Source organism: Sander vitreus, chromosome 14 (genome assembly GCF_031162955.1).
Source record: "Sander vitreus isolate 19-12246 chromosome 14, sanVit1, whole genome shotgun sequence".
Taxonomy (NCBI): Eukaryota; Metazoa; Chordata; class Actinopteri; order Perciformes; family Percidae; genus Sander; species Sander vitreus.
This window is the reverse complement of record NC_135868.1, coordinates 19,103,848-19,126,318: the sequence shown is the minus strand read 5'-3', so window position 1 is coordinate 19,126,318 and position 22,471 is coordinate 19,103,848. Positions and strand designations below refer to the sequence as shown.

Genomic DNA, 22,471 nt, shown 5'->3' with positions numbered 1-22,471 from the left:
ACAGCTAAATGCATCAAGACAAGCTTACTTTATTCATAAAGATCTTTGCAGTACACAATTAAACCACCGTCCTGACATTCTCACATGAAAAGGGCTGCATCAGACACATGACATACACACACATTTGCCTTTGTGATTACTGGGCATGTGCAATTTTTAAAGCCTGAATACAACACTGTCAGGGATCACTTTGTAATGACAGAAAAGAGACAAGCGGTGATGTGGAGCCCTGCGGAGACACACGTAGAAATGACACTCACTCGTGATTTGGACTTGCACACAAAGCAATGACTTTTTCTTTACAGTTCTAACTTTAAAACGTGGAATTACATAACAAACAAAAGTGTCTGTAACTTAGTGTCCAGCAGTCTATTTGCCTAAAATGTTACAGTATCTCCAGTAAAATAAAGAGACCAGCCCAGTTTCTTACCAACTGACCAGAAAGTAAAACTTCATTGGTCCATCACTTTCATCACTCAAACATTAAGGAAGTAACAATGAAGGGAAGCAGGGTCACGACAGTAATTCACAGGTCTCTCCACAACTTATACTTATTTTCATATGTACAGTACATTCAGAATAAAGCCTTATTTAGTGCAGATACATGAAAACCTAGTGCTGTTTTTGTTTAAACCATCTGGCGTCTTGTACGTACAGTGTTACTGTAGTTTTGGGAGAAATCAAAGATCACTTCCCATTCAAATAAAGAAAAAAAAAAAATATCTCCACCACATCACTCTTCAATTATATATACACACTCAGATGACTCTTTAAGACATCGCATATTCAGATCTCACTCTGCATTTACACTTCAAAAAAAAAAAATCCCTTCTGCCTTTCCAAGCAATAGACAGTTAAAAGATGAAGATGCCTTGGCTGCTTTATCATGTGATAATCCTCCTCACTTTATATAATATTTAGTGTAGTTAAAGAACAGGGACATTGACATACTAAAATGCTTTCTCTTCAAAGCCCTGGTTCAAGCTCCTGCTACAATTCACTCTTTTCGCTTGAATGGCTGAAATTGTATTAGTTTCGAAAAAACAGAACAAATGCATGCACTACCGATGGTGCTTTAGTCCCTTGAAGCAGAAAGATGAGCATAGAAATGATAGAAAAGTAAAGGACCGTGGCACATTTCCCGAGTGTTAATGACTCCTTTCGCCCATGGTGTATTCAAGGTGAAAGCTACCCTACTTAATAAAACACAAACTCTGCTTCCTGGACTACATTCTTTCTAACCTTTGTTAAGATTTGGGGAAAAAAAAGTGCTAATGATTGTTTATTAACAAGACAACTTAACCCAAAAGCTGACAACACACATTTACTCATACGGTATGTCAAAATTCTAGGTTTGCCCTTTACGCCCTTCATTCAATCTGCTCGAAGTTGAGCACGTGGCTGTCAAAGTGCGTGAGGACGTGCCTCTCGAAGAGCTGCTGCTGACAGTTGAGGGGGAACTGCTCCGAGCACATGGGGCAGACCTTCCAGTGGCTTTCCACGTGCTGCTCGAAGCTGCGCTGCTCAAAGTGGGGCGGGAAGATCACCTCGCACAGCGGGCAGCGCTTGTGAACACTACTGGAGAGAGAAGAGGAGAGTGTAGTGGGGAGACAGGTGAGATGGGTCCGTTTGGTTCGGATCATATTGTGGTAATATGTACGCTGACTTAACCATTGTTGCATTCAGTCCAAATTAGACTATGACTTTTATAAACATCCCTAAATAACAAATGACAAACAATGACAGCATATGTTGTATGTTTTTAATTCCCCTTCCTCTGTTGCAATTGTTGCTCGGTTTGGCCGCAGTTACACTCGTCTTTTCAATGCAACTTTTGTCATCCGATCATGCCAGGATCTTGCTAGCATTGGGATCCGATCAGCCAGACCACATGCCGAGGTGGCCTATCTTTCGGATATCTGCTGTATTTTACTGTTATATATATACTGTAGGAGTTGTGTTAACTTACTGCTGATGAAAACCCAACATGTCCTGATTTTGCTGCTTCACTATAAAAGCTTTTCAATTTCATAAACGTGGTTTTTGGGAAGAATTTATAGTAAATGAAATGTGTGTGCTTTGTTCGCGGCTAGTGTTCAATAAAAACAAGGGGCTGGAGCCCAGCTGAGACCTGCTGTCTCCGCTGCTCTCTCCTCAACAAAGCATTTCTGTATGGGCCCTGACAACATTACAAGATAAACTAAATATAAAGAAAAGAATGCTCTCTCTTGCAACCAAGTGCCATTTTGAATGCATGCAATAATATAATAATATGTTATATCCGTGCGGAAATATATCCGATCACTATCCTATCAGGCAGGTCGCATTGAAGTGTCAAATGTAGACACACAACTGAGTTTCAATCCGGTGCATCAGATCACAAAAGTCGCATTGAAAAGACGAGTGTAACCACAGCCTTTGTTACATGTTTTTGACTGCCGATCCAGAACTTCTATTGTGTTACATAACATGTTTATTCCATACATAAACAGGAATGTAAGGATTTTGGTTTTAAAGGCCTTCATACTCAGACAGATATGACAGTAACGTTAAACAAGAAAATGGACAAATTGATGTATTTCGCTAGTATCTGTAGGGATGAATATTCAACCCTTGGTGTACACATGACCATGAAAACTGCCACCACTTTACCCTGTGAAGTCAGCTAGCCAACCTGGCCTGCAGGTCTAGCCAAAAAGGAAGGTATCTTAATTTCTATTTTATTTTTATATTAGCCTTGTGTGACTCACCACTGGCACTGGGAAAAGAAAACCCTCCCTAACCTCTCTTTGCTATCTGATTTAATCAATGCCCTTGTCTTTGCTTGTGTAATCTTGTTTCTTCATCACGTGTTTTGATTTTGAAAAGTCTCTTTATTCTAAAGTATGCGTGTGGGTAGGCACACTACCTGGAGTCAAAGCAGAAGCTGCCCCTGGCTTCTCTACGTCTACTGGACTGATGATCACAGGACGGCTGAGCGCCATCAGCAGCCTATGAAACACAACACAAACGCACACAAAAGGATGGAAAATGATGGCCATCTATTCGCTCGTAGAGCTGTGTGCACACACAAACGCAACCGTTTGTAATAAAATGTAATAAAAAAAATCAAATAACTGCACCACTATAGATACGTGTCATGTTGCTATTTAAAGAGCAACACACCTTCCTAAAAAAAAAAAAAAAAACCTTCCTCAATAATCTCTATTGCTCCAAAACAAGAAGATATAATCCGACAGACACTAACGGGTCTTGAGTCTGTCCCTTTGCAAAATCTCCCCTAATTACTCTCCAAGCCCTTGTTATCTTCGTCTCTCTTGAGCTCTGAGGGAGTGACAGTAATTAGAGCTTTATGCAAATTAGTTCATAGCTTCATTTTTTAAGGGCAAGCTACTATTCCCTTCATTCAGTGAGGAGGAGCACTCCAGAGACGGAGAGAGAGGGATTACTGTGACAGCAATTCTTTGGATGCTGAAAACACAAAGTGAGGGTAGGAAGGCAAAGGCTGGGATCACAGTTGGTTTGTCATGCACTTCTGTTGCTTTGAAAATGGGTAGACAGTTCTACAAAAGGATACCAGACATATTGCTGTAATGAGATCAAACTGATGCTGTGATCAATTATGGTAGTACGAAATGTTTTCATCATTAATTCTATCTTTGAGGAGAGCGGGCAGAAATAAATTATGTTTGCATAATCTGATGCATGTGAAACCTCAATTGATACAGATACTGCAAAATAATTCCAGTTTGTTGGCTTGTTAATGAATGTGACACAAGCCTGGGTTTTAGTCAGGGTGAGTCAGTGAGTTTCCGTCCTGTATGTTCGTATGCGCTTACATTTCTTGGCTCCTCCGGTGGAGGCTCCAGGCTCTCAGGGGGGCTCGTGCTGCGGGAGGGCTGGATGCAGACCACCTCTCGGTCCCAGCCCGGTGCCCCGGGGCCCGGGCTCGGGGGTGTGATTGGGGGTGCACAGGGAGGGGCGCAGGATGGGGCCTCAGGCGGAGGACGGGACATGTGCTCAGGAGAAAGCGCAACATCCACCAAGTCTAGAAAAAAAACCAGTAAGACATGGGAGGGTTTGTCCTGACCAAATTGCAGCAAAATATAACTGAAGGAGAACAGATGGATGCAGAGTCGAAGAGAACATGAAAGAGTCTTTCAAATGTTTTACTTCCTCCCACCTCTTGTGGTGTCAGTGGAGTACGGGTTGCCATACTGCAACTCAGCAGGCCTGTGCGGAACCAGTGGTGGAGGAGAGGGGTCCTGCGGGTATGGCAGGGGGTAGCGCAGCACCATTGGCTGCCTGATCTCAGCACCCTGAACACCAGCTTCCTGCTCCCTCTGCCTGGACACAAAGCGCTGCAGCTCCTGCAGGGGAGAAGGAGACAAAATCCATCCCACATCACAGTACCTCACAGGGATAAACTACATATTGTTAACACTGTCTTTTAAACTGATATTTCTGGTGCTCATTAGACTATCACTTTGAAAACATACAGATAGGAAGCCAAACTGCAAAAAGATGCCACAGCATAAACACATTAGACACACACTGTGCATTTTCCCATAGTTGCTTACAAATTCTTATTTCATACATTTATACTATAAATATTTGTCATTATTTTCTGTATTTCAGTATGATGTCAGCTATATTTTCACGTTTTCCTTTCACAGTTAATCCTCCGTTGCAGATCTTTGTTGTAGCTAAATGTGTAAACACTGTCAGCACAAGCCAACGGGATCTGTTTGAAGAGAGAGGGACCGATGACAATAGCCGTGAAAAAAGAAATTCAGTCAGGGTTTCCATGGTGCAGTTTCACTGTTGGAACCACACGGTGAGTAAGTATCTTCAGCTCAGAGTTAAGTTTCCCCTCTACATTGTTTCTGCCCTTTGTGATTATATCTGAAGCAAGAGCATTAGTACCCTACTCATTACTGTAATGGGTTTCGGACTCTGGCTCCCTCTGCTCTGGCTTTGCTGATAGAGGCACTCCCCCTTTCCCTCTTTTACTCCCCTCCTTCCTCCCGCTATTCCCCCCTGACCTCCTCTCTTGACGACTTCATTAGTGCGCAGCTATCAGGTTTAACATTTAAACCAGGGTTGGGAAGGTTAAACAGACATGTCACGTGGCATTTGCACTGTCTAATGGCACTGTACCGATGGGCGAAAGAAGCAAGTATAGATGTATTAATTAGTGGGTAGTGGGAAGTATGGAGAAGGGAAGGAAAAGCTACAGGGATACGTTCAGAAACTGCACTAAAACACTCATAATTGAATGTGATGATATTGCTATGGACTTTAGTTGAGAGCCTACATTATCTACATAGGTGATTTCTACTGTCAGTAGTTTTCTGTTAATATGGAAATGTCTGTAGTTTGAAAGCAGACGGAAGTTACAACACTGTACTGGAAACAACCAGTTGTGTTTATAAAGCTTATACTGTATAGCCAGTATCACCAAATTGTGGACCGTGGTCTGGACCTGGACCAAGTGACTGTTCAATCCAGACCTGTGACCGATTTGTGATAAATTAATGAGAATAAATAATAATCCTCACAGAGCCTTGTTTTTTTTTGTCCGATAGTCGCAGCTGTAGGCCGCGAGCGCAGCTAAACCAGTTGATATGGCAATCATTTCACTCAACGGTGCGTTTACCTGATGAAGGTCAAAGACCGAAACGTTGTATTTTTCTAAATAAATTATTGCTTGCGTAATGGTCAGTGTGCGGGACTTTCTCTAAGCTTTTGATCTGCTACTTTTGATCATATCCTACGCACCTGCCCGACAAAAGAGGTGTGCAAAAAAGCTTTCCTACGTTGCACTCAACGGTGTGTGGACATTTCGCTCGAGAGAATAACATCATCTGAGAGATGTGAGAGAGATGACAGCATGAAGCAACTGACCCTGCTACTTTCTGGCTGTGTTCCAGGCTCACCAACGAGCACCTACGAGAATGGCACTAACTCCATTTGAGTCAAAATTCAAACTACTGGCAGGGCAGTCACAGGCCCATTTCTCTGACTAGAAAAGGGAGTAGAAAAAAAGGTAAAACGAGTAAGAACAAAAGAGAAAAGGGGCTGCTCTAAGCTCTGTTTGCAGCTTTTCTAAAAGAGGCATTTGTTATTTATTTTATCCAGAAGATTCTATCTGGTTTTGTTTTTACTTGAAATGTAGGCCTTAAGTTCATTGTGCTAGAACTCATTTTTATCTATGGTAAAGATTGAATTTGTTTTTCATACAAGTGTAATGCAAGTTCAATTTGTCTATGTTAAAAGTACCCTACTCTGAAAATTGACAATAAATATTGCTGACATGACAGGACGCAATTTAGACCTCGTGAGGTTCGGTCCTTTGCTGGGAGCCAATATTAATAACTGGACCTCTTTAAATGATAATTGAATACCCTTGCTGTATAGTATGCACTTGGCGTGGCTGCTTTACCTCCTGTAGTTGCTCTTTGTCTCTGAGGGCCTGGGCGAGGTTTCGCTTCAGCTCTGTCACCTCGCTGGCTCGCTCTGCCATGTGCACCTACAGACAGGGGAAAGAGTTCATACAGATGTAGCACAGAATGATATTATGTGTACACATCAAATGACATCAAATTCAACATATAACATTGGAACTTAAAAAAGGTATTTTTCATTGCCTTAAAAGACGCCAATCATTGTGCTTAAGGCGTGCAACCATTGTTCCGTCAATCCCCATCTCTCTCCCTAGTCATCTGTCTACTGTCAACTATCTGATGATGTATAACATGTCCCCTTAATAATAATAATAATAATAATAATAATAATAATAATAACAACAATAACATTAGTGAAAATGAAAGAAGATTGTGACAAAAGATATTGGCTCATGCTGTTTTGCATATCACAGAAAGGCACACATGCAATAATGTAGCTCGCCACTGCTCCAAATAGTAGACAGGTAAGGCAGAGGTTGAATAATAAAATAATTAGGGCTGCAACTAACAATTACTTTCGTAATGTATTAATCTACTGTTTTCATTGATTAATGTGTAGTCTATAAAATCTCCCAGAGCCCAAAGCAACATCTTCAACTGTCGTGTTTATTCCGACCACCAGTCCAAAAACCAAAAATTTAATTTATTTATATCACATAAGAGAAAGAATAGTAGCAAAAGCTCACAACTGAAAAGCTGAAACTAGGGAGTGTTTGGCATTTTGGCCTAAAAGTGCTTAAACTCAATTAATCAAATATCAGAATAGTTGTTGATTAATGATCTGTACACTGACAGAAATGGTGACAGATTCTCCCAGAGTTGATGAAAAGGGTGCATCTTAACTTTAATGCCACTGATACGAACCCTTTCCCTTTATTTTCACTCCGTTTGTGTTAACTGACGAAGAGGAATCAAGGAAAGCAAGTGAACTAAATATTTGGTCGGTTGAGTTTTATTTAACCTGGATCATCGTCAAATGTGTGGTGCGTCCTGTAAAACACACAGCGAGAGCCACAGAAACAGTCTGTGCACAGGGCAGACTGGAATGGACCAGGGGATCGTAGTAAATCTCTTACCTCCTAACAGGACTGACCCTGTGGGATAGTTTACATGGCTAGTTGCCTGCTCTTCTCTCATTTTATCCCATTGCAAAGGTTCCAAATCCCCTCCCTTCCCGTGGTTTCTTTTTCTGCTTCATGTCTGTCTATCCTACTTTTTTCACTCTTAAATTCAGTTTGCTTCTTCGGCTTTCCCCGTCATTCTCTTTTATCTCCTTCTGTCCTCTCTCGCCCTCCCCCTCTTTCATAAATTTACTGCGTAGCATTAGAGGGTTAAGTTCAGGTGAAGGGATTCTGCAACAGTGGATTTCTGTGGCCCCCTCCAACCTCTCACTCTCTGTCTATTCCTCTCCCTATTCCTCTGGGCCCATCCTCTGGGTGGCTGATGTAAACAGCCGTAAAGCATGGTGCTCTGCGGCTGCCTATCTTGTCAGTCTCCGGGGCCATTCAGAGTGGCTCGGGGCACTCGCCTCAGACAGGAGACTCTATCAAAGACAGCGGAGAGCCTTATTTACAGCGTCGATAAAAACACACTAACTCATGAAGTTTAAATGCCAGTAGGTACTTTGGCAGACATTCGCACAAAAAATGCAACAGGCCCACATAGACGCAACAAGCTCAAGTGCTCGTATTGAATCACACACACTGGCTCATGTGTGGCATGGAGTAACCCGGTTACTCTGGTTAATGCATGCTCATGTAAACTGTTATGACCATTTGCTACTCTGTGTACCAAGTGTACTAAGTGTAATTGTTGCTATTTATAACCCAATTAACACAACAGTCCTCCAACAACGAGTTAATGTATCTGAGTGCTGCCAGCTTTACCCTCTCTCCTTGAGTTCGCAATCATAAGACACTTTTTCAAAGTTTGTCTCATAGTTTTTTGTTGTTGCTTCTTTTAGAATGTTTTGTAACAATTGCCATAGTAATCAAATAGAAAAGTATTCAATATTGATTATTAATGTTCAGGTAATTTATTAAGCAAAATAAAAGGAAGAAAAGCCAGACATTTCGCTGGTTCCAGCCTCTCAAATGTGAGGACTTGCCGCTTGTCTTTGTTTTATATTATTGTAAATGTAATATTGGATTTTTGCACTGTAGTTTGGACATAACGACCTACTTGAAGATGTGATTTTGGACTCTGGGGACTTAGAATTAGCATTGATTACTATTTTATGACATTTAATGTGACATGAAAATATGTCCTAAGTCCAAAGCCCTAATTTCACATAAAAAAGATACACCCTTAGAACACTGTGTTCATAAACATCTGAGTAGACAGTAAATGCTATTGTGTGATTTGTTTACACCAATATGTACTTATAAAATGAGTCAGACGTATGTTAAAGATCAAAGATGAATACAGGACAAAATAACTAAGTAGCTGCCTTGCTTCAGGGCTTGTACACAACCTCTGACCAATGGGAGAGCACTGATCCCTCATATGGTGTCCATGTTTGTGTGCGTCTTACTCTGAATCGTTCCTCCTCGTTGGCCAGCCGCTGTTTGAGCGTCTCGTTGATCGCACACTGCTGCCTCCACTTCTCCTCCATCATTGCCAGCTCCTCCTCCACCGAGCAAGTCTGTGCCTTCTCTGCCTCCACCATGCTCCTCCCCTCCACCTCCAGCAGCATCTGGTGTTCCACAACATCACTCACTTCCTCGGCCTTCCCTGCCATTTCCGCCTCGCTGTTCACTTCGGCACTCTGCCTCTCGTTCTCTACCTCCACCCAGCTCGTCATCCTTAGGCTCTCCTCCGGCAGGCTGTCCTTCTTCTCCTCTTTTTCTTTCTCTTGGTCTACTCTCTCCCTGTCCTCCCCTTGGTTTTCTTCTCCCTCAGCCTCCACCTCGGCCCTCTCCTTTGGCATTTTCTCTCTCTGTCTTTCTTCCTTCTCTGTGCTAACGTATGCATCAGTGTGTGTGGATTCCCTGTTATTAGGTTCTGGTGTGATTGTCATCTCAGCGGCTTCTTGTAGGACTGCAGTAGCTATATTCCCTGTAAAAACACCCAAAGTAAGAGAGAACAAAGCTCATACATAGTCAGCAGGACAGTTGTTCATTCAGGTATTAGCACTTGAATAGAATTGCTAATGATGGATATTTCAATACAATCACTAAAAAAATATCTTTTAACAGTGGTAATAAAAAACAGGACAAAGAAACACCGCAATTAACATGTGTGGTGTAATCACTATCCTGTACCCAGGCTCATCCACGTTTATTTACTTTCTACATTTTCAAGAAATAATCTTGACATTTTTTAGAGAATCTGCATCAATCTGTTGTTTTAAGATGTGCATGTTAGTGTGTCTTGTCATATGGAGTGATAGTAGAAGCATAGTAAAAAAGTGTATTGTCCAGTCAAGTAAAAGTGAGTCACAACACTAACGTTTCCTTATGTCAAAAACAAAAAAACAAAGAACAAATAAGAGGTGAGCTTACCTTTTCTACAATGAATATTGGAACACTGATGCAGATCAAGTTTAAGCAATTAGCCAGACATACAAAACCATATATACTGTTGGCATGGTGTCAAAACATGCATATATACTGTACATACTTTTACAGTTGAATGTGTACCTGCTGTCGGTGACTCTGGACTAGGGGTCAGTGGCTCCTGTGTTGTCTCGGTGGATGCATTTCTCTTTGGCTCCTGCAAAAAAATGAATAAAAATAAATGCATCAACAAGATATTTTTCCTACTGCTTTAGAAATAAACTGGCCTGCGTGTAATATTTCCTTTTGTAGAAGTTTTACTATAAAGTACTCACCCCCTGTGACTCAGTTATGTTCAGTTTGGCCACCTGTCTGCGGAGGCGCTGACACTCCCGGTACTTCTCCTTGTAGTGCTCAGCCGCCATGTGAAGACGCAGCTTCAGCTCCTCCACCTCTCTCTGCAGCTCGGCCTCTGCCTCTGACACCACCATCATGCTGGGCGTCATCTCCCCACTGGTCCCGACACACTGGGAGGGAAGGAAATACAGAGGACATTTTCAAAACCCTTTTTCCATGGCTTGCTTCAGAATTCCCTCAGTCCTCCTGCCCTATCATAGCATAGATAGAGAAAGACAAAACAACAAAACAGAAGATGGACACTGACCACTTCCTTCTGTGCAGTGCTCCTCATGCGGTCTAGCTGGCTCTCCATGCGTTGGCACTCGGCCTGAGCATCGGCTAGACTGGCACGGAGCTTGTCAGCTTCCAAGCGGGCGCGGTACAGCTCGGTCATCGTGTGGTCACGGGCGCTGGCTGAGTCGCGGAGCTCCGAGGCCAGCAGGGAGGCCTGCTGCCGGGACGCCTGAAGCTGCTCCTCTGCCTGACGGAGCTGCTCACGCACACGGGCCAGATCTGCCTAAAGACATGGCGAGGGAAATTATACATAAATTACATACACAGATTAACTGATTTTACCATACAGACACACACATATGGGTACGACCACCACTACCTTGTCAGCCTTGTGTGCCAGCAGCTCTTTCTCCAGGCTGTCCCGCTGGGCAACGCAGAGCCTGAGCCTGTCCAGCTCCTCCTGGAACTGGGCAATGGTCACCTCCCGATTCAGCTCCACCGCCTTCAGCATCTGCAGCTCTGCGCTCAACTTAGTGTTCTCCAACTCGGTGCTGCGCAGGTGGGCCTACACATGTGACAACAGAGACAGAAAAAAGTGCAAAAGTCAGAATAAAGACGGAATCACACAGGCTTTGTTAGTCAAAATGCACCTTTTCATTTATCCAGCCTTTCAGCTATATGACGAGCTCTCTCCCACCTTATAGAGGTCTCTCTCATCTTTCTCATTCTTCAGCAGGCTCTCCAGGCTGTCTCTCTCTGCTGTCAGTTTCTTCAGACGGTCACGCAGACTGTGACATTAAATGATGAAATTAAGTTTTGTACAGCTTCATCCTCAAACCAATCCACCCACATCATTATATTACACTAATTCTCAATGCCATTCATGCTACTGTTTAGTAACAACAAGTAGAAAACCTCATTAGAACCCTTTCTAATGGTATAATGTGTGTGTGTGTAGGTTCTCAAACTATTAACCACGGCCCACTGGATGCCAGTAAAATCTGTTTTAAGGGGGTTGAGGAAAAACTTTTTTGAGGCTGTGTTTTGTGCCTTGCATTATTTTTGTGCACACAATGTAGACGACTGGAATGATGAAGATGTTGAGGAAGCAGAAGACAGGCAAGAAATCCTCTTCAAACACAGTTATTTAAACAGTCACGTCCTCACAGAAATGGATGAGTTTGGATGATTGATGGTCATGTGTGAGCATTCTCCACTCACCAATCGAGCTCCGTCTCCTTTTGCAGGCCTCTCTGGGTGACTCCCAGCAGGTCCTCCTCCAGCTGGCGGACGCGGTCCATGGCCTCTGTCAGCCTCCTCCTCACATCCTCCCTCTCTTCTGACAGGCCCTGTGACGAGCGCAGCAGCTCCTGCGGGACAGAGAAGCCGCTGTGGATCACAGTGACAGGGGCTACAGCCAATCACAGTAGCTGAATCAGCAGGCTGAACTTGGCGGAGGAGAATTAATGCTAAACAAAGTCAGGAACTTCATCACAGATGGTACTATTTCTATTTTTATTTATTTGTGACGGTCATGTTGCATATACAGGATCTATTATATGTTGTATAACATTTATCATTTGTACCTACACTCCGTTGGCACTTTTTTAGGTACACCTACAACTAAAGTAGTCTACTTCTTTACAAAAATAAATGAATTTTCAATTTTTCACAACTATAATTTTCAAATATTTGCAAAAAATCCTAATTCATGTATATGGTCTAAAGTATTGTAAATCATATAATGTAGCTTTTAAATCTTGTTTCAACCAGGTTTTATTTTTTTTTTTATTTTTTTTTTTTAAATACTTTTTCCTGTTCCCTACCTCTATAGCCTGCTTCAAGTGCAGCTGTGACATGTGACAGTTCTCCCCTGGGGATCAGTCTTATCTTATCAATCACAAATCACCATACATAAATAACATCATGACTGATATCAAGCCTTTTGATGGATGCAGAACACCCACTCAGTGTCTGAGGTAATTGAACAAATGCTTGCTAGTATCAATGAATTCCTTAAAACAGTTGCCACGGTGGAGCACAACAGATCATATATAAGGTATTTTTTCTCTGTGTGGTGTGACCGCAGAGGAAATGCCTTGTTTGAACTTGCTGCTAATCAGCAGTAAAGGACGGTAAATCATCCACAGCCAATATTGGTTGTGACAGAACAACATTCCTCTGCACACACCCTCCTTTCAATTTGTCGCGTTCACACACACATATACACACTCAGTCACACACACACACACACACACACACACGGTTACAGAAAGACGGACACACAGCTGCACATTCAAGGACATATGGAGACAGGCAGATAGTACAGCCATCATTCAAAAAGGACACATCAATGCATACTCAGGCCTGTCTCCCTCTGGGCTTGGCTCTGCGTAGATTACTGTATGATTTTTACGGCTGGTGTTTGAGAAGCACTTTAGCAGTGCATAAAGACCTTATAAAAAGTGTACTCGTAAAATTAGCAGCCACAAAATATGTACTTATGTTTTTCATGTTAAACTCAGTATATTTTCATCAGCCTTGTATGAGCTAACACACCTACTGTAAACGCTCTACAAAAGAGACACACACCTACTCACACAAGTCGTATATCTACAGATGGACATGCCTGTTGAACGAAAAGCAGCATGGTAATAACAGAGTGTGTGTGTGTATTACCACGTAATTTATGGCGATTTTGTCCTTCGTAAAAAGAGCAGCAGACTAACTCAAAGCAGCCTGCTGTTACTCTGAGCCTAGACCGGAGAGCTGCACTAGGGGGCGATATGAGACTAGATTCAAACTCACAGATCTTTTGGCAAGTTTCAGTGTTTCACTTCTCCCTCCTTCTGCCACCCTCTCTCTGCTTTCATTGAGTTTACTTGAGTTGACTGTTTTTAGGCGTGTGTGCCAAGATATTGCTTATCATATGAGCAACTCATAACATGCAAACATCTGAACTCTGACTCATTCTGATGAGTGAGTGAACAGGGAAGGAATTAAGTAAAAAGTAGATGGAATTGAGGTAGAAGTTAACTTTCAAAAAAGGTTTTTGTTGAATTATGAATAATGTTCCCAAATGTACTGTATTTTTCATCACCTTGCTGTAGCAAAATAACTTATATTTTTTAATTTCTATAAACCAACTCCAAAATAAAAACATTGAAAATTGGGAAAGACAAAGACGGAGACAGACAGGAAGACAGACAGACAAAAAAGACAGACAGACAGACAGAAAGAAAATAGACAGTGAGAAAGCAGTGGCCACTGAATCGCGTGACTGAGTGGTGTTTGTCCCTGAGGCTGGGCAGGGCTCTTTTTTCAGGCAGGCGGTTTTGCGGACTACCCTCCTCTCATTCCACACACAGACTAAAAGAGTTTGCAAGCGGGTGGCATAATGAGTGTGTTTGTGTGTGTACGCTTGTGCATGTGTGAATGCACATTAGAGGGGCCCTGTGGTGTGCAACCTGAATGTGAGTGTGAGAGTGAAGGGGGGGCAGTTTTTGCATGCGTATGAGCGTGTGTGTGTGTGTGTGTTTGACGTCATGTTTGTTCACTCTGTGGTTGCGATGGCATCGTCCCTGACGCCAGATGCCCAAGAAAACTGCGACCCAATTCCGTTCTGGCCCACTGAGTCAGGTCGTTAAAGAGGGAGAGAAAGACTACACACACACACACACACACACACACACACACACACACACACACACACACACACACACACACACACACACACACACACACACACACACACACACACACTGTGTCTCTCAAACATGGACAGAGTTTATTCATAAATTTGAGCCTTTAAAGTTTTCGGACCTGTGATCACTGGTGAGGAACCGGCTCCACACATGCGTGCAAAGAGAGACTGTCCGTCTATGCACACATTTATCTACAAATACACATGTGCAAACACACTGAACCTTACTTCAAGTATGAAAAAGTATATACAAGTATATTGGTTCCCAATTTGCTGAATTATTGAAAGAATGTATTTGTTTCTTTTGACTCATAAATCAATATTACATTTTTTGAGCGATCATTTTTGGAACTATAAAGGTTAACTAGATGATAATGATCACCGGTGGTATAAGGAGGGGGTTTACTTGAGCAAGCATGTAGGATTGTGTGTAAAATGGGGCATCGGCACAATCTTTGACCTCACGTTAGACTCAGAAATGTTGCCATGTTTTCGGTTTGCTAAAAGACAAAATAAATCATCAGAAATGAAAGCAACAGTATCTTCTGGTGTGGCGTTGTGATTTGGACGAGAAGCGGAGCCTCTCAGAGGTGGCAGAGTTTAAAAAACAAAAAAGTGTAAAACAGGCTAGTTGTTCATCTCAATGTTGCACAAATAACTTTTGATTAGTAATATTAAACCTTTACTTGATTGTATAAATGCATTCAGAAACTATATCTGCTATATCTGTACTAATGTGCGTTGTGTGCAAAAGAAGCATAACTCCCTGCCATCACTCTAACCTGGTTATGTGTCCGCAGCAGGCAGCACGTCTCCCTCTCTTGCTCCCTCTCCCTGGCCAGTCGTTTCTGCTCCTCCTGCAGCTGCTGTTTCTCCTCCTGGAGGAGACGCATGGCCTTCAGCAGCTCCCTGCGCTCCTGCTGCGCCTCCTCCACATGCTGCCAGGCAGAAGGGAATTTAAGGGTAAATAGAAAGAAGGCGAGAACGGTATTTTGTGTACTGCTTTGTGAAGATGTTGGTGTTCAAGTCACTTAGTTTTGTCCTTTTAATGGCAACATGAAAACACCAGAAAAATGTAGTAAAATGCATAATTGAAATTGAATTGAGATTTAGATAATAATAATAATGTTGTATAATATATTGTGTGATGTATCTATTGGTGTCTTGAAGGACAATCATGTAGTAGTTTATTAATGCCAAAAGAGGGATTTACTCTACTCAGTGAGGTCAGAGGTCACATTCAGGTACAGAACAGATCCTCAGGATCTGGTAGGGCTCTAGTGCCCTGCTGTAGGACCCTTTAATGGGGGCCAAGACCCAGAAACAAGTGGAACATAGAAAAATGAATATCTTCATCTCGTGTAGCATACCTCCAGAAGGCCAGGCTTGGTGGTGACGACCAGTATGTCTGAGTTGCTGTCGTCCTCGGTAACAGTCAGAAGCTCGTCTGTGGGTGTGGCTGACCTGAACTGGAAGGGCGTACTGGCTCCTCTAATGTCACCAACATGTGTGACATAACAAAACTGGTAGAACTCTCCATCAGATTTAGGAACATAATAACCTACAAAGAGATAAGAGTTTGCTTTCCCTTTTTGTTTTTCATTTGCATTCACGTTCATTTAATCACGTAGCACTTATTTCATTTAATCAGGAAGTAGGCCTGGCCAAAACATTTCGACAATATATACAACTGTTCTGCTTCAAAACGAAAAGATACTACAATGCATAAAAACAAGCGAGCAACGCCACTTTCACACAGCACAGCAGGAAGAGTACATTTTTCTAAAAACATTCAATATTTCCATCATTTATGTATGCTTATATTTCAAGCAGCTTTTGGCTACACTGGGAGCACGTCATTCACATGTTAGGCCTGGTTTTCTGGGACAGAGGAGTAAGTATGGAACATCCGGCAGCCAACAGGTTTTACTGACTACTGACACACCACAGCGCACACTCATATTTTCACTGTGTAATATCTGACCGTTCCAGGCCCAGTAAAACCAGTTTGCAGGCCCTCAACCTCTGTGTGTGTGTGTGTGTGTGTGTGTGTGTGTGTGTGTGTGGTTTGAGAGGTTCTCAGGTCCCAGGCCGCCGTTTGCGGTTGTGTTCCCTTATTAAATAAAAGTGCTGGTTTTTATATACGCCGTAAAATGGAGGAGTTACTTTGGAATATCCTAGGTCTGTATAGTGGTTTACATAGTGTGTGTGTGTGTGTGTGTGTGTGAGTGTGTGTACCTTGAAACACTACAGCCCTGTGCACAGTACTTCCTGGTTCGTAGTCTTCAGGCATAGGAGACCAAAGGAAGGTGTAGTAATCTCTGGCTGTGCTCCAACCCACCTAAGGACGTAAACAGCACTGAAAATAGCGATCCACAACGTAAAATATATCCCTACTGGACATTAATATGTAATATTACTGTACTAATACAAATATGTACTATGTTGAAAAAAACAAAATCACAAATTTCACAAATGTTCTTCACAAATCATTAGACTTGTAGATAAAAACACACTGAATGAAGAAATCTTGAGGATTACACACAATGTTTAAGGCAAGAATGGAAACATTTAAAACCATGCCCCCTTATTCCTCTACACACCCTCCTCCTCCTCCTCCTCCTCCTCTCTCCTTCCCCTCAGTTCCTTCCCCGTTTGGGCTCACAAAAAAGAGGGGCAGTGAAGGTGTGAGAATGGGGTGGGAAGGCAGGGGTGTATGTAGCTTTGCGTGTGTGTACACACACATGCGCAGACTCGTGAGAGAGAACAGCCCACGTGGAAATTAGAAGGGGGGGGGGGGGGGGGGGGGGGTGGGGGGGGATAAGAACGAGGGAAGAAAAGGTGAAAATTTTACACAAAACGGCAAGGGAGATGTAATTCCATGGATTTCATGTGTTTTTAGGTGACAGATGATGAAAGGGAGTTGTGAACATCATAACTCAGGTCCTGCGTCGTAAATCTGTCGCACGCAACTGCACACTCTCCCTGTCTGGGCCACTCACGCACACACAAACACACACACACAAACACACACACACACACACACACACACACACACACACACACACACACACACACACACACACACACACACACACACACACACACCTCAATTCAACTCACATGTGCAATACGTGTTTGTGACATTACATAACTGCACTTCAGCTGTGGACAACTCAACCCCCTGTGGCTCGATGGGACAAGAGAAAGTTTCTCAGCTGCCATATCGCAATCATTTATTACAGTTAGTCGACAATGGTATACTGGAAATTATAGGATGCACAAAACACTGGGAGGGATTACTTGCTTTTGTTTCATTTAAATACCAAATGACTTTCAAAGATTAAATAATAACAGGCCAGTAAAGTTTTACCATGTTCACATAAAAAACATTTCTGCAGTTTAATACTTGAATAAACTATCATCAATTTATGTAAGTAAGAAAAAAGAAATCCAGGAAAAAATAAGAATGGGCCAATACCTGACAACAATACCTGGCATTGTGACGCTCAAACTTTCAACAGTAAATCAACTGAGCTACTCAAAACATTTGTCAAAATTTCAGGTTAGATAATGCTGTTGAATGATAAATAATTGCAGTGTGTGGCTTATCAACCCATTACACTCAGTATAATGCTATTCCAAACAAATGGTAATTGCCAGTGTGGAGACCTGGGCCAAGAACATTCTTTCCACATCCAAAAGGTATCTCAGTGAGAGGCTAGGCTGTGATGGGACACCTGCCAAGTTTGCTTGTGTGCTCACGTGTTTGCTTAAGAGAACAGACATAAATAATTTTGCTAATTGCAGAGTGAAGTTGACTGACATTTGGTCAGGTATGGTGAGGCATTCCAACACAGGAGTGATGTTATAAAATAATCACAGGCAAAGCAGCTATCAATCATTCAGCCAAGGTGTGAGGGAACAGCACGATGACACTTTAATTATACACTCACACAACGGGTTTCTCCCAGCCGACCCCAACAAACATGCCACGACCAAAAACCTCCACAGGGCTTTTTGTAGGGAGCTGTGTATGTGTGTGCATGCGGCTTTCAAATATTAAACTCAACCTAAACTAAACCAAGCTTTCACTGGAAAACAAATATGTTCAATTTATCATGTGTGTAACAAGTAGTACCATGCTGAAAAAGAAAAAAAACAAATCCCTAGCTTGATTAGAGTGTACACTGTTGATGTTTACTGTGTATACACACTGCATGTGAGTACTGTTTGAGTGCACCACCACCTAGGAGCAAGTTTGTTACACAAGGATCCTTATTATTGTACTATTAACAGTTACAGCCACTAGGGGGTGTCTGTGCACAACTCAAATGAACATTGCCTGTCCATGCAGTCTGAGTCATCCTCACAGCAAGTCAACATAATTGCTCGGTCTCTCTCGGTCTGAAACAGGTAACGCCTACAGATATTAAAGGTAAGAGGGAGAAAACGCTCTCTCCCTGAGTCATCTCTGCACAAAGGTATCACCTCTGGGAGGCAAAAAGACCACAATGTCATCAGTGCAAAAATCAAATCAAATCAATATTTTTTTTAAATCCCCCAAACCTGTTGATTTTTACATTAGAGTTCCCAAACACACTAACAAACTTCCAGCCAAAACATAACATGTTTTAGCATTCGATGGCATGAGTTAATTTTCTATTATAATCAAAGTGGTATTTGTAAAAGCATACAGACTTCCTGTTACATGGCCCACTGACAAAAACAAAACAAATAATTACAAGTTGAAGGGTTCATTATATCACTAATAATAATAATATATATATATATATATATATATATATATATATATATATACACACACACACATTGCCACACATATTTTGCCAGAATTAAATAGATACATTTCTCCATGAATACACAAAAAGACAGACATATACATCAAAAGGATTAAAGAAGCGCGGTCTGCTTGTTCTCTGACATGAAGCACCATCAAACAGGTTTCATTAGCGCGGATTACAACAATTACATTTTCCAATTGACTTTTTTTTTTCCATATAAACACAGCGTCTTTATTCCTTTTTAATTGAGCTGGTAGATTTGAAGTTAGTTCTTAAACAACAATAAAATGTTTGTCTTTTGACTTTACGAGACATTAAGTTTCCTAGTTCACATTTCCTGTTAATTATGTGTGAGATTTGATGGCCTTGATAAAAGGGCGCAGGGGGTGGTTGGTTAGCAGGAAGCAGAGAAAAGACTGATGGAAAGACAGAGGGGAGCGAACAAGTGAAGTGTGGGGAAAAGAGGTCCTAATAAGAATCAGAGTGGTTCATAAAGAGCACCAAATGTTTGCCCCCCAGCGAGACCTACTGCAAACCAGCCCACCACGTACACTCTTCCTCTTTCCGCATGCGGAACAACCACACCAAAGCTTGTGGTGAGGTTTTAGGCATGCAGTGAAGAGGTGAACCATTAGTGTCAAGGCGGATGTACTGTATGAGTTAATGTACCAACTGCAAACCTATGGCCAATTAATACAACCGTAACACATAATCCATTGAACAAACACTTATGTAATGGGCTGGGAATAGTTCCACCTAAATATCTCTTTGTAACATAAATCATTCAGATTAATAAAAGTCTGGGCCTTAATTGATTTTGTTTGACGATGTCTTTGAAGCATGGTGAGAGTAAAAGCTGCTGTGGTGTGTGTGATGTACCTTGAAGATGCCCACCCAGTCTTTGGGGTGGGGAGTGATGTAAGGGGTCAGGGTGTAGCAACACTCCAGGGGTGCCTGGGGTAGGAAACTCTTCCCCACGTTCTGGAAGATCACATGGGCAAAGTTGGACGTTTCCATGATGCTGACGCTGCTGCCTGGCGATGAGTCCACCACCTGGAACGATGACATTGTATCCTGTTGGTCACTTCATTTGTCTGTAAGACAAAAGAGCAGAGGACAGAGAAGTTCAGCATCACAAACAGTAGAGTGAAGGAAAGGTATAAGGCTTTCTTTCAGTCGCACACACAACAAAAAGTGAAGGTATTTACCATATTACGATCTAAAAAAAGGGTCTAGGGATAGAGGGTGGAACGTGCTGTACAGATTTAAAGCCCTCTGAGGCAACTTTGCGCTGTTTAAATAAAATTGACTCGTCTTAAAATAACCACTGGGCCTCAGTGTCCATCTTGCAGAAGAAAAACCTGCAGCCAATTGAAAAACAATGTATTTAATGTAGCCAAATCCATAATTACACAAAGAAACTTTTGTTTGATAACTTGCCTTTAGTGCTGCCACCCAAGCACCTGATTTTATTCAACTTTTTTGTATTTATATGTTGTGGTATTGTACTTACTGTACAATTGTATTTAAAAGGGAATTCCATGATTTTACTTTTCAAAGCCAATTGAGTAGCAAGAAAGAACTACTATGGTCTAAAAACAGTGGTATAATGTGTCGTCTGTGGCTCTGGAGGAGCTTTTTCAGGTCAAAGATGGGCATGGTGAGTCAAAGCCCTGGGCTTTAACCAGGCAGTGGTGGTGCAAGGCTCTACAGTGCGAGTGAAATACTTGCACTGTAGAGCCCTGCAGTGTAATGCAATAGGACATATATAGTATCCAGTGTTTGGAGCCTGACACATTACTAAAAGTCTAGATATCTCTACAGCATCAATTTGACCATTCTTTTAAAGTTGTCTCTTGCAAATCCAACAACTTTATAAAAAATACAACACTAAATTAGAGCTCTCTTTTAAGTAAAGGCTACTTTCACCAAACTAAATACCTAGCTGGTGTAGTTAAGGGGGTTGGAAGTCACATAATACCCATCTACCAAGACACTACTCTGACTAATTACAGCAAGGCAGTCGACTCGTAACTGTTGAAACTAAAGCCTTTAGTTGTGGTCAAGAGTAGAGGAAGAACAGGTGTGAATGTGTAGCTAGCTAGCTATTTGCAAGTGATGCTACCGCTTCAGCAATTCATTTTTTCCTTGATGAGAATAAGACTAAAACAACAAACCCTTCTGCCCAACATGTTCATTAAACCCAACTTCTGACGAAGATGTGAATGTGAAAGTGATTAAGTCATAACCGATTCTCAATTCTGCTAACAAGCTAACATAACATCGTCTGTATAGTGAGCCATGGTGACCAACACCTAGTCATTTGTTCTCGAAAAAAGCTCATGTAACGTTACAGCTTTGCCATATAGAATAACCTCGGTTAGTCAGAGGATATCATCTTATTTTCGGTGGCTAGGCAGCTAACATGAGCTTGTGAACAGGCCATGTCGTGTCAAGTCACTCGCTAGCTAGCTAAACATTCTCCTCGTCGGTCAGCTAACGTTAGCTTGCTGACACATGACACGAACATTACAGGCATTCATTTAGCTTGGAAATGAAAGAGTACCCTTTTCATATGAATTCCACTTGCAAAAAAAGAGGGGATTTCTGCCGGGCAGACCGATGTTTTAGCCACTGTCCCCGTTGTTGACAAAGCTCTGACGATGATGCGTCTCTTCCTGAAAGAGCAAATGATGCTGAACTTCCGGGATGCTAAGGAGTACCAATGATGCTGAGGATGCGGAGGGGGAGCAGACGTCTCGTCTGGAGAGAACTCAAATATCAACTATCAATTCTCTTTCCTTGCGTCATATACTTATATCCCTTCTGACTTACAACAATACAACAGTAAACAGGAATATATATAAAACCACACTTTATAATCAGCACTGCTCCAAACACAAGCCTGACACTCGTGCTATATTAAGGTTGACTTATCTTTGCAATATCATTATCAATATTTTATCAGTGCACTGTGTATACGGTGTATTAAACCCTTTAGTCTGTTTACTTATTATATTTGTTTACTGTTTACATTTGTATTATTATAGTTACTGATGCCTCTCGTTTTTGCACGGTCCCCTTTGCTGTAACACTGCAAATGTCCCTGTTGTGGGACTAATAAAGAATGATCTTATCTTAATATAAGAGATAATTTGCAATCGTATGTACTGTGTACTAACTATGTACCATTCATTGCGAAACAAAAGACATATTGCACAGCTAATTGATTAATTGTTAAATCTATTGATTTGTACTCAGAGAAGCGGCTAAAGGGTGAAAGTACAGGATATCCCGCCTTTGCCTCGTTCCCATTGGCTGCGGAAACTCATCGAGTGCTGCGATTGGCGGAAATCACAGTCAATC

General features: G+C 41.9%; 1 protein-coding gene across 4 annotated transcripts; it reads right to left on the bottom strand.

Annotated features, from left to right (window-relative positions):
• Positions 1-9: 9 nt before the first annotated feature.
• Positions 10-21,807, bottom strand: LOC144529182 (tax1-binding protein 1 homolog A-like). Of its 4 annotated transcripts, none has more exons than XM_078268164.1 (17): positions 21,672-21,807; positions 19,985-20,199; positions 16,539-16,641; positions 15,671-15,861; positions 15,083-15,238; positions 11,819-11,967; positions 11,295-11,385; positions 10,977-11,162; positions 10,629-10,880; positions 10,300-10,491; positions 10,109-10,181; positions 9,001-9,524; positions 6,446-6,532; positions 4,184-4,370; positions 3,840-4,048; positions 2,909-2,991; positions 10-1,578 (listed from the first exon to the last, which is right to left on the bottom strand). In XM_078268164.1, the coding sequence occupies exons 2-17, from the start codon at positions 20,171-20,173 to the stop codon at positions 1,371-1,373; spliced, it is 2,880 nt and encodes a 959-aa protein (XP_078124290.1). In that variant the 5' UTR covers positions 20,174-20,199; positions 21,672-21,807; the 3' UTR covers positions 10-1,370. The 4 variants fall into 4 exon arrangements, with proteins under 4 accessions (XP_078124290.1, XP_078124291.1, XP_078124292.1 ...); XM_078268165.1 differs by having other exon boundaries at positions 10-1,575; XM_078268166.1 differs by lacking the exon at positions 2,909-2,991 and having other exon boundaries at positions 1,425-1,575.
• Positions 21,808-22,471: the final 664 nt, after the last annotated feature.